The 12747-nt window shown below is 38.9% G+C and overlaps 1 protein-coding gene across 1 annotated transcript in view; it reads left to right on the forward strand.

The window, feature by feature from the left end:
- Nucleotides 1-3163: 3163 nt before the first annotated feature.
- zc3h18 (zinc finger CCCH-type containing 18) overlaps nucleotides 3164-12747 on the forward strand; it is a 53076-nt gene continuing 43492 nt past the window's right edge. Inside the window, 3 exon segments of the mRNA XM_040026694.1 lie at nucleotides 3164-3601; nucleotides 4202-5157; nucleotides 8742-8826. Coding sequence (XP_039882628.1) covers nucleotides 4243-5157; nucleotides 8742-8826 — 1000 coding nt within the window. The 5' untranslated portion in view covers nucleotides 3164-3601; nucleotides 4202-4242.

The raw sequence follows: 12747 nt of genomic DNA on the forward strand, positions 1-12747 counted from the left end.
TAAATACCACCTTTTTAAACGGTAACTGTAACGGAATACTGTTACTCATATTTTGTATTTTAAATACGTAACGGCGGTACATGTATTCCGTTACTCCCCAACACTGCAGACAGGGCACCAAAAGGAACTAACATAATCAAAAAGGAAACCAAGAAATATGAGTAAAAACAGATAAACAAGTAATAGGAAATCAATACACAAAACCCTGAATATGATTTATCTCAAATGTCCAAAGAGAGAATCAGAAGTCCAGAACAAAAACTCAAAAATACTTGGACTGAGACCCAGGACTATGACAACTTTAATATCAACATGCAAGCAGTGCAGTTTTGTGCCATAACCAAGCTGCAATATTTGGTCAGTTTATAAAAAGTTGCAGTGACTGTGTGAAAGAAGAACATTCATCCAATAACTATAACAAAAGGTTTGTGTGTTTGTAGCATTTTATGAATGACAAACAACATGTCTCAATAGTAAAATGTTGGGGGGAAAAAACATAATTTTAATATAAAAAAGAGAGAAAGAGATTAGTGATATGAAAAAAGCAATGCATTTTCAGTATATGTCTTGTGTTTAAAACTACTCACAGATTTACATTGTGTCTGTTGCATCAGCTGAAGCAGTTCAAGGCTGACAATTCCGATGTTGGTTTTGGCTCTGGGACCTTAGCACTGGATCAATCCATTGAGAGAACCATCACTAACATTAAATGGGTTGAAGAAAACAAGAAGAATGTTCTGGACTGAAGCTAATGCCCAATGAAGAAGCTGTTTTTACTTTTTCATCATTCATTTAAAAATGAAAACCGAGGTTCGATCGACCTGAAAATTTTTGTGTGTTGTTGTGTCTGTATTGTTCTGTCTGGTGTTGCATTGATATTTGCACACTTGCACTTTATGTAGTCCCGTGTGTATTTTCTGTTATATGTAGCTCCAGGGTTTTGGAGGAACTCTGTCTCATTTCACTGTGTACTATATATGATTAAAATGACATTAAAGCCCCTTGATTTGACTTGACTTGATGCTCTGGCTCCCTCTAGTGGTATGTATAATAATTTCGGTAATGCAGTCAGTCGTCTTGTGTGAGGAAGAAAAACAGATCAGCTGCTGTCATTTACTGATGTCTCCAAATTTAAAAAAAATTTAATGTCTATATGTTGTTAGGTAAAAATATTGTAATCAATGTACCCAATGCACATGAATAGCTATTTACAAATGCTTTTCACTTTTATTTCACACAGCTTTCCAGCTGCTTCTTCCAGCTCAGCACACCACACAGCTCTCTTGTCTGGTCTCTTCATCCTATTCAAATAGGGGATGAATGATTATACGATGGAGATCAGCCGTTTTGGTCTGCCTTCCTGACAGCACACCACTAAACCCTCCCTGCAGCTCCCTCTTTGCCTGCTGTACATTTTTACATTTGTGTAAAAATGTAGGTAGTGGAGTAATGTAAAAGTTGTCAGAAAAATAAATAGTAAAACAAAGTACAGATACCTGAAAATTCTACTCAAGTACAGTAGTAAAGTACTTTTTACTTCCCATAAAGTGTGACGTCATGCCTGCTGATGAATGATGCAGTGATAGTTCGAACATTTAGGAAACATTTAGGAAAAAACTGGTTAAAAATCAGATTTATTGCACACTTTGCCATGTGCAATAAATCTGGAGTGAGGTCCTGTCACCTCTGCTGCTCCATCAGTTGTTATAGAAACCAGTTTTTCAATGGATTTTTTTCCCCACCAACAAGTAACGCTTCATTGGATTGTAAATGCCAACTTCCTTGGTTTTCAGTGGCAGCAACGTCAAAAATTCCTCCTTTGTAGAAAAGCCATCACCATGTGTGCACAGCTAGCTGTGCCGTATTACTGTAGTCCACAGACTCATCACACTGAAGTAAATACCAGGAGCACCTGTGCAGGTCCAAATCTAGCTTTCTCTCTGCATCTGCTGACTGTGTTCAAGCCAAGCTGAACATTAGCGATAGCAGAAAGAATCTCAGTCTTATTTTCTCAATGATTCTGCCATTGCCTCTTTAATGATCTCGACATTGATGAAGGGTTTTTTTTGTGCTTGGTGAGGATGTGTACCACTTTAAATGATGCCTCGGTTGATGCGATAGCGTTCTTTGTCTGTTTAGACTGTTGTTTTTGGAGGATAGTTTTCAATTCTTTTACCTTTTCTTTGCAGAGGTTGCTTCCCACTACAAAGTCCTGGGAAAGGTTTTTCAAGTTAAACGTTTCTGCCAATAAACAGACATTTTAAGTTTAATCAAACTAAAAGCAAATAATTTTTTATAATCTACAAACGATTAGTTAGCTCAAACAAAGTGGCCTTTCTTGTTTAGACAGTTTATATTGGTTTCCTATTGAACACAGCAACTCATTTAAGACTTATTTAAGATTTTCAAATTTATGCCACAAGTGCATCTACTAGGGGGCTGAGGGGTAGCACTGGCTGCCACCAGTATTAAGTTTTTCACTCAGCCACTCAACTTCCTGTGAGCTTAATGTGAGCTACTGTTTTCAAGGCAAAAAAAAAATAAAAAAATAACAATGATCAAGAATTATGTTAAAAAGTTTATTAACTGCAACAATCAACATCATTGACGAAAATCTACTTTTATATAGTCACTGGTCATAATACTGATATGATTACTTTGTTGTTCTTTAGTGAACTAAAGAAAAGTTTAAAAAAGTATTTGGATATGGAGAACTGAAATTAGATGAGTTAACTCAAATAGTTAATTCAAAAAGAATTAGTGGTAAAACATTGTATCCATATTACAGTTATTGTCAACAGAGATGAGAGGTCACCAAGTGAATTGAAGAGAAAACATTATTCAAAAATAATACTTACATGGAACGACGTAACTGCTCCCCAAAAATGTCTTCCATGATTTCTAAGTAACTGGTTAAAAATCATGTATGTCTAAATGGTAAATAAATGGTAAATGGCCTGTATTTATATAGCGCTTTACTAGTCCCTAAGGACCCCAAAGCGCTTTACATATCCAGTCATCCACCCATTCACACAACATTGTTAAAATATTACAAATATTCTCCTGTCAACGTTGGACCATACTGATCTCAGATCTGCCCTGATGAGCTTTCAGCGCGGTTCCAACCACACGGTTGTCGTATTTTGATGACGTTGAGGTAATGGCCGCTCTCGCTGGGCCGTGCAGGGTGTTTTATTTTCATCGCTACAGCGGCTAAAAATAAAACCGTCTAATATTTATTGCAGACTGTAAAAAGTTATATCCGCGAGAGAGTGCAGCTGAAAAGGTAGCGGCGTGGTCTTTATAGAGCTTCGTGTCGGCAAGGTGATTAAAAATGTGTTGTTAGCTCCTAGCACAATGTACTTGCTCTTTTAGCTTAGCTTCAGGGGAGGCTACATTGTTAACCGTAAGACGGCCAAGTGTACTGGTGCGAACGCTTCGTACTAAACCGGTAGTGTCCACTTATTTATACGGTTAAGCCAAGCGTTTATAATCGCTGAAGAAAACGATCCATAGGTTGGGGACACTTTACTCGTTATTAGCTTTGTCTTCGCGCCGCCAAGTTATGGGCCTTGTTGCGAACTAGCGCGACCCAGCCATTGTAAGTGTTACCAGTGACATTATGCTACAGGGAAACCTGTAGTCTTTATAAACTTGAGCATGTTATCTAATTATGTATACACATGTAGTTGTACCATGGAGCTATATGGAGACTTATATACACCTAAAACTAAATGGTGGTTGTTAGTTAGCTTGTTATAGCTAACGTTTACTTTGCTGGTGAATTAGCAGCGCCGGAAACTATAATTTCATATAAAACATATACTGCTGTGACCAACATATAGCTACGTCTTAATCTCAGGGAAGGTGTTATCAAAGTTAATAGAAATTAGTTCTTTTCCGTTCTTTGTGTCAGCAATCACCAAATGAACAAAAACAAGTATTTAACGTTATGGTGTATGACAATTATATATTACTATAAAAGTTAACTGTACCATCTTTCTTTCAGTGGGTAGCAGAATTAACATATTTTTGTGGTGCATCATTTTAAATTTAATTTGTGATTATAGACATTTTATTGGTTAATTGTGACTGTTTTTAATTCGATTAACAAAAGGCACGTAGCATTACATTGAACAGTAATTAATTGCTATCAGATTACTGGTGACATACAGTTGTCTTTTCTTTCTTTTTTTGACAGATTGCTTTTTTTGTTTTTGTTTTGCACCAGAGTGGATTCACATGGATACTCCTGAAAGCCCTACCCAGTCCCCTCAGTCTCCTGAGGAGGAGGAGAAGGGTCTTTCTGACAGTGAGTTGCTGGAGTCTCCTAATGAAGAGGAGGATGGGGTCGTTTCAGACAGCGAGATCCTCAATGAAGAAGGGGACATAGAAGTGATGGAAAGCCATGGAAAACATGTGGAATTAGAGGAAGAGGAGGATGAGGTGGTGCCTGACTTTGTGTCGGAGCCAGAGGATGAGGAACCTTTTGGAGAAATGGGAGAGTTGGGACAGGATGATGAGAGCATTGTGCTTATGGAGGGGAATGAAGACAGTCCTCAGGTGGCGGAGGAGAGGGAAAGAAAGGAGGATGAGGAGAGAGTTGTTAGCACTCCATTATCCCCAGACTCTGAGCCAGAACATGTCAAGAGCCTTAGTGCTGGAAAAGATGGAGAAGACTGGAAGGAAGGATATGATGACTACATAAAAGCTGCCTCTGCAGAATGTGAGGTAGCTGAAGTGGATGATCAAGAGGAGGATTACAAAAACAAAGATGAAGAGGATGGAAGAATAAGAGATGAAGAGACAAGGAGAGCTGCTGCGCTAAGGGAAGTGAAGGATGACTCTGTGTCAGTTTCCCGGGAACTGGACGAACATGAGCTTGATTATGATGAGGAGGTCCCAGAGGAGCCTGGCATCCCTACACACGAGGAGGAAGATGAGGAAGACACAAAAGTAGAGGGAGATGAAGATGAGGAGGAAAGCGAGGACAAAAGCAGTAAAAAGGAGAAAAAATCAATCCTTCCACCATCTCCTAAACACAGCGAATCCAGGAGGACAGATGGGTCGAAAGGGCCGGAGAGGATACGCCAGGAATCCTTCAGAGATAAGAAGAAGGATGAGGATGATGGAGAAATTGATGAAGGAGAGATTGATGTAAGTTATTGTAGTTCTGTTGGTAGTAGTGCTGCCTGATTTGCTGAGTGCAGGTAAATCGTAAAAATCCCTTGTGTTTGAAAATAAGCCTTTAGTCAGGAAGCACTGCTACTGTGTTTTTGTTTTATTGATAAACCTTTAGAACAAATAGCCTTAAACATAAAGAGTGGTGTTGCGCCTTTTTTTGACGTCACACTGTGCGCCACATTATTGTTTCGGTGAAATGAATTTCTACAATACTGTTACTGTTAATTGTACTCTCTGTAGTGTTTAAATGCTTACATATACACACACAGTTACTGTCCCATCCTTGTTTACTATTTCCCATCGAGGCTTCTACACTTCTGATTGGCCAACTTTTCTACACGGTTAGGAATCTAACGCCACCTGTTGCTTTGGCATGTTCCTAGCAGCGTTTTCCTTCATTTCGGCATTTACGTGTGGACGGGATTATTTTTTAAAACGAAAACGGAAAAATACCCTGTGTACGTGGACGTAGCCTAAAACTAGAAATATGTTTTCAGTTTTGAATGTTTTATAGACTAGTGTGAAAAAGTATTTTTCCCCCTTTCTGACTTTCTTCCTGATTTCTATGTTTGTCACACTTAAATGTTTCCGATCATCAAACAAATGTAAATGTTACACACTAATAACACAAGTAAACACAAAATTACATTTCTAAATGAAGGTGTTTGGGTGGGGTGAATAAGTTTTGGCAGGAAATATCTCTATGATCCCCAAGGCTTTTGGGAAGATACTGCTAATTCTGCTCTTGGAGGACAGTGTTTGGCCATGTGTTTATGACCTCAAGATGAAGCACAATTGTCTTTTGCATCAATACAATGATCTAAAACACACCCGCAAGTTCACTTTTGAATGGCTTAAGAAAAACAAAATGAAGACTATGGTGCGGCCTGATCTGAATCTTATTGAAATACTGTGGCATGACCTTTAAAAAGGTGGTTCCTGTTAAAAAAAATCCTCCAATTTGGCTGAATTACAACAATTCTGCAAAGATGAGTGGGTCAAAATTCCTCCACAGCCCTCCAAGATACTTATTCCCAATTATTGCAATGGATTTAGCAGCAATCACTTTTTCACACAGGGCCATGTAGGTTTGGATTTTTTCCCCCTTAATAATAAAAACCTTCACGTAGAAACCGAATTTCACATTTACTTTTGTTATCTTTATCTAATATTTACATTTTTTGATGATCTGAACATTTAAGTGTGACTGACATATACAACAATAGGAAATCAGCAAGTGGGCAAAACACTTTTTCACACCACAGCATAGGCAGCCATAACAACTTCTGGACAACACATTTGCTCCACCATAGCCCTATGTGTATTTGTAGCCTGCTTCTGCTTCTGCCTTAAGTGGTGAAAAAGGTTTTGCTTTCAACTTTAGTGTTTTGGTTTAGTTCTTTTTTTCGGGGGGGGGGGGGTTGGGTTCTTGTTCTCTGACATGCCTAGGTATGTCTTGTTCTGCGCACTACAGAATATAAACACAAAGGTTTTAATGGTGTGATTATTAGAATTAGGTCATAGTAACTGGTACCAGGTACCTTTTTTTTGGTATTTACTCAGCCGGGGTTCCAAGCGATCTGAGCAAGTACTAAAATGTGACGTCATTAGATTGCATGCCACCTATTGGTTGGTCAGTGGCATCACTCAATGAGTCATGAGAGCTTCTCATTCACGAAAGTCAAAACCACTATTTTTGAAACCCGGCAACAAGGGAAATGGCTACACAAAAACAACGTAATGTTCCCCGAGTCTGACCAAAAAAAAAACAAACCCCACAGACCAAGCACCAAATATATTGTTTTCTCAGCGTCCACCTTTGTTGTAGCATTCGTGTCGCATGTTAATTACGTCACAGGATGCTTGGCACTGTTGCTATGATGACGAGCATGCACATAAGATAGTACTGAAATATAATGGAAAACCAGTTGAGTCGTCATGAGTTGATCTGAGTAGGTACTGATGGAAAATGGGCTTTGATGTTTCAAAAAAACAAGTTCTAACATTGTTTGGAGTGAGCCCTAGTACTGTCTCCAAATTGAAGGCAGCATTTCATATAACAGGGATTGTCAGACATGTTGCGCAATGAGCATCCGAAGGACACATCATGAAGACGTCAGGTGATTGCGCTCCTCGGCCTGTACACCTGACCTGACAAGAAAAAAAAAAATCAGTGTGTTGAAATGCAGCTTGTACCTGATTCATAATGTATTCTACAAACCCCAACGTTACAGCTAACAGGTGGATTTTCCTGTTTCAGTTTAGCTAGCCAACAGTGAGGAGGCACTTACTGCCTAAAAGACAGAGCGTAAAAGTGGACAGAATGTACTTGTGGGTTTTTTTTTTTTTTAAACATAAAACTGATTGCTGCAGCAAAGAGAAGTCTAATAGTAGCCAAAAGTGGCTACTATTAGACGGCTTAGTGTCCTCTTTTTTTCCCCACTGAGTTATCGGTTCTGTCAACAGACTGGGCTAACAAGTCTGTTAGTACCAACCAGCCAAGTGATGTCATGTTCTGCCTCTAGTGGAGAGGCAGAATGGGCACTAAAAGTCTTTATCTTATAACTGCCTGGATCAGCAGAATGTCACACACTAGTGATTGTTAGGGCTGGGTATTTTCACTGATTTCTTTAACTGATTCAATTCTGATTCACAAGGCCCCAGTTCGATTCAATTCCGTTTTTGACTCAGTCAGAAATATTATAATTATGATAATTTATCTTGGATATGTACTTTTGAAAGAACCCTCCAAACCTTGTAAATAAAATATATTTATTTCCAAATTAGGAAAACGGTTCCTAAAGCAGTTACAGTCTTGGACTTATTATTTAATCCGTAAAGCCTCAGGGGTTTTTCTGAGGTTCCTGCTGGAAAATGACATGCCCAAAGTGAATTGACTATTTCTCTGCAATTACAAACTTGGTGTAAACCATCTAGGTATAAAAACAATGCTGACACTTGTGAGGCTTCATCAGAGGTGTAAGCATCACAGCAGATGCCTTTGTGTCAAAGTAACTGAGGCTAAAACCCAGAAAAATATAAAGGAGTTTTTACTGGCCTGATCTTTTATAGCACATAACCCTCTTGAAAATATGCTGCAAAATTCAGAGTTCGCAGTGACGAAACCTGCATTTTTGGATTCTGTGATGAGATGTTGGCTTTCAGCACCCGTGCCATCGAGTGAACAAGCCGTGTGTTTACATCTTTGTGTAGAATCTGTCTATCTGCTCTTTAATTTTTTCTATTTTATCTCTTTGGTGGTTGTTGAAATAGTTTTGTGAGCTTTTAGCTGAGATTCTGATATTTCTGGCAAAATACATTAATTAAAAAAAAATGATTGCAGGATTTGATCGATATCGGATTATTCAAATTCAAATTGATTTGAATTAGGAAATCTTTTTTTTTTAAACCCATCCCCAATGATTGTTCCTCATTAGACATTTAAAATAATTTCTACTTTGCACTTGAAATACAAATAACACACACTTCACAACAATAGTCTGGATACAGTGATGTGTTGTGAAGTGTCATGATTTGGCTTGTGTATGTGTATGCAGGATGATGATCTGGAGGAGGGGGAGGTCAAAGATCCTTCAGACAGGAAGATCCGACCACGTCCCATCTGCAGGTTTTTCATTAAAGGTAGGTGGTGAACAGCAGATGAAGTGTCGTAGTAAAGTATTTACCTTCATCCTTTTTACTTTTTCACATGGGGCATATACAGTGATATACAGTGGTCCCCTGCTATAACGCAGTTCACCTTTTGCTGGTTTGCGGATTTTTTTTGGGTGCAATTTTGCATGCTTTTTAAAAATATTTTTACAGCACATTGTGTTCTGCGTCCTGATTGGCTGTAGACCATTGTCAATCAATCTTGTTTACATAAATCTTCGATCACTAGCAGTGTGACTCTGAAGTGCTGTACTGTATGTTAGTAAGCTTTCTCCCCAACAAACACAACAATGTCGACAAAACATTTTGCATCGTCAAAGGCAACCGCAGGCGCCTTTGGTTTCATTCTATAATACTGGACTTATTTTTCTACGAAGATTTGAACTTTGAGAGTGTTTAAATAAGAGAGAAAAGCGAGAAAATGTTCATGCCTGTCTGAGAAAAGTGTATAAAGTTTGTAGTGTGGTGTTTGATAGCCTTAAAACATCTATAATAATTGTAAAAAATAAAGTTGGCTACTTCACAGATTTCACCTATCGCGGCTTATTTTTAGAATGTAAGTCCCACGATAAACGAGGGACCACTGTATTTGATAGCTTTTTTTCCTCTAATAAATAATGTTTTAATAATTACATTTTTTCTATTTACTTGGATTGTATTTATTTGGAATAATTTTCTAATATCAAAATTTGTTTGATAGGAAACATTTCTGTGTGAAAAATATGCAAAGAAAAAAAAAATCTAAGAAATTTCAAAAGGGCAAATATTTTTTCAAGGCACTGTATATAGCCACTGTGGCTCAAAGCACGTTGAGGCTAACGCTAGGCTAAATTGGCTTCTTTCAAAATGTTAGAGAGCCCACCCACCACTTTAATCAGACTCTATGACTGAGTACTTTGGTAACAGTGGAAAGGAAAAACTCTGTTTTAACAAGAAGAAACCACTGAAAAACCAGGCTCAGGGAGGTGCAGCCATCTGCCGCGATAGGTTGGGGGTGACAGGAGGAAGATGAGACTAAAGACATGCTGTGGAAAAAAGTGAAAATACAGAGTCTAAACACGTTATGTGAAAAGGGGTGAGAAAAGGAGAAAAGCTCAATGCATCATGGGAAGCCCCCAGCAGCAGCAGCATAACTAAAGGTGGATTCAGGGTCATCTGATCCAGCCCTACCTGTATGATTTGTCAGAACAGAAAGTCTTAAGCCTAATCTTAAAAGTAGAGAGGGTGTTTGTTTCCTGGCTGTACAGGGAGTGCAGAATTATTAGGCAAATGAGTATTTTGTCCACATCATCCTCTTCATGCATGTTGTCTTACTCCAAGCTGTATAGGCTCGAAAGCCTACTACCAATTAAGCATATTAGGTGATGTGCATCTCTGTAATGAGAAGGGGTGTGGTCTAATGACATCAACACCCTATATCAGGTGTGCATAATTATTAGGCAACGTCCTTTCCTTTGGCAAAATGGGTCAAAAGAAGGACTTGACAGGCTCAGAAAAGTCAAAAATAGTGAGATATCTTGCAGAGGGATGCAGCAGTCTCAAAATTGCAAAGCTTCTGAAGCGTGATCATTGAACAATCAAGCGTTTCATTCAAAATAGTCAACAGGGTCGCAAGAAGCGTGTGGAAAAGCCAACGCGCAAAATAACTGCCCATGAACTGAGAAAAGTCAAGTGTGCAGCTGCCAAGATGCTACTTGCCACCAGTTTGGCCATATTTCAGAGCTGCAACATCACTGGAGTGCCCAAAAGCACAAGGTGTGCAATACTCAGAGACATGGCCAAGGTAAGAAAGGCTGAAAGACGACCACCACTGAACAAGACACACAAGCTGAAACGTCAAGACTGGGCCAAGAAATATCTCAAGACTGGTTTTTCTAAGGTTTTATGGACTGATGAAATGAGAGTGAGTCTTGATGGGCCAGATGGATGGGCCCGTGGCTGGATTGGTAAAGGGCAGAGAGCTCCAGTCCGACTCAGACGCCAGCAAGGTGGAGGTGGAGTACTGGTTTGGGCTGGTATCATCAAAGATGAGCTTGTGGGGCCTTTTCGGGTTGAGGATGGAGTCAAGCTCAACTCCCAGTCCTACTGCCAGTTTCTGGAAGACACCTTCTTCAAGCAGTGGTACAGGAAGAAGTCTGCATCCTTCAAGAAAAACATGATTTTCATGCAGGACAATGCTCCATCACACGCGTCCAAGTACTCCACAGCGTGGCTGGCAAGAAAGGGTATAAAAGAAGAAAAACTAATGACATGGCCTCCTTGTTCACCTGATCTGAACCCCATTGAGAACCTGTGGTCCATCATCAAATGTGAGATTTACAAGGAGGGAAAACAGTACACCTCTCTGAACAGTGTCTGGGAGGCTGTGGTTGCTGCTGCACGCAATGTTGATGGTGAACAGATCAAAACACTGACAGAATCCATGGATGGCAGGCTTTTGAGTGTCCTTGCAAAGAAAGGTGGCTATATTGGTCGCTGATTTGTTTTTGTTTTGTTTTTGAATGTCAGAGATGTATATTTGTGAATGTGGAGATGTTATATTGGTTTCACTGGTAAAAATAAATAATTGAAATGGGTATATATTTGTTTTTTGTTAAGTTGCCTAATAATTATGCACAGTATTAGTCACCTGCACACACAGATATCCCCCTAAAATAGCTAAAACTAAAAACAAACTAAAAACTACTTCCAAAAATATTCAGCTTTGATATTAATGAGTTTTTTGGGTTCATTGAGAACATGGTTGTTGTTCAATAATAAAATTATTCCTCAAAAATACAACTTGCCTAATAATTCTGCACTCCCTGTAAGTATTTCTTTGTCACTCACCTTTTTCATTTGTGATGTGTTTATACACCGATCATTATCATAATCTCTGACTCTCTTCCATAGTGTTTTTTTTTTTTGTTGTTTTTGTTTGTTTGTTTGTTTGTTTGTTTTAAATCTTCCTCCCATCAACCCCAGCCAGTTGCACTGTAGTTCTGTCTGATGTTTCTTCCTATTAAAAGGGAGTTTTTTTTCTTTCCCACTGTTGCCAACTGCTCGCTCATAGGGGGCCATTTGTTGCGGTTTTCTCTATATTATTGTAAAGTCCTTTACCTTACGATATAATGAACCTTGAGTCAACTGTTTTTGTGATTTGACACTTTATAAATAGAATTGAACAGTAGCCCATACATACCCGTACCATAAGGCTGCGTCCACCGTGATAAGGTAATGTGGTATGGGCTCTTTCTCTTCTTCCTCATACTTTTCTTTTCCCATTAGAGATGTTCCTGGAGACTAATTTCTTAGTTGACTAAATGAGGAAAAATATTTGGACTAACTAGACTAAACAGTCTCTTGTTGTATACCTTGTTGTCATGTATTTTAAAAAAGTATTTTAATTAGAACCTAGCTTATCAGTGTGCTTTAATTGAACACAACTTACATAATGTCTGAACAGTTTTCTTCATCCATGTAATGATCAGTTATATCAAATGATAAAGCACTTATCATTGGTCCAAATCCAGGCCTCAAAGGCCAGTGTCCTCCAGGTTTTAGACATCACCCTGGATCAACACACCTCACTCAAATGATTATTACCATTACAATGATTCAGTCATTACCAGGCCTATGGAAAACGTCAAGACATGTTGAGGAGGTAATTTAGCCATTTAAATCAGCTTTGTTGGATCAAGGACACATCTAAAATCTGCAGGACACCGGCCCTCGAGGCCTGGAGTTGGACACCCCTGGTATAGATTATTCAACATTTGTCCTGATTTTTGGTGTACCGTATTTTTTGGACCATATGTGCACTGGATTATATGGTGCACTGTCGATGAACGCGTCTGTTTTCATACATAAGGCGCACAGGATTATAAGGTGCATTAAGCGAAACAAAACAGT

This window comes from Simochromis diagramma, unplaced genomic scaffold (assembly GCF_900408965.1).
Source record: "Simochromis diagramma unplaced genomic scaffold, fSimDia1.1 OVJJ01000293.1, whole genome shotgun sequence".
Taxonomy (NCBI): Eukaryota; Metazoa; Chordata; class Actinopteri; order Cichliformes; family Cichlidae; genus Simochromis; species Simochromis diagramma.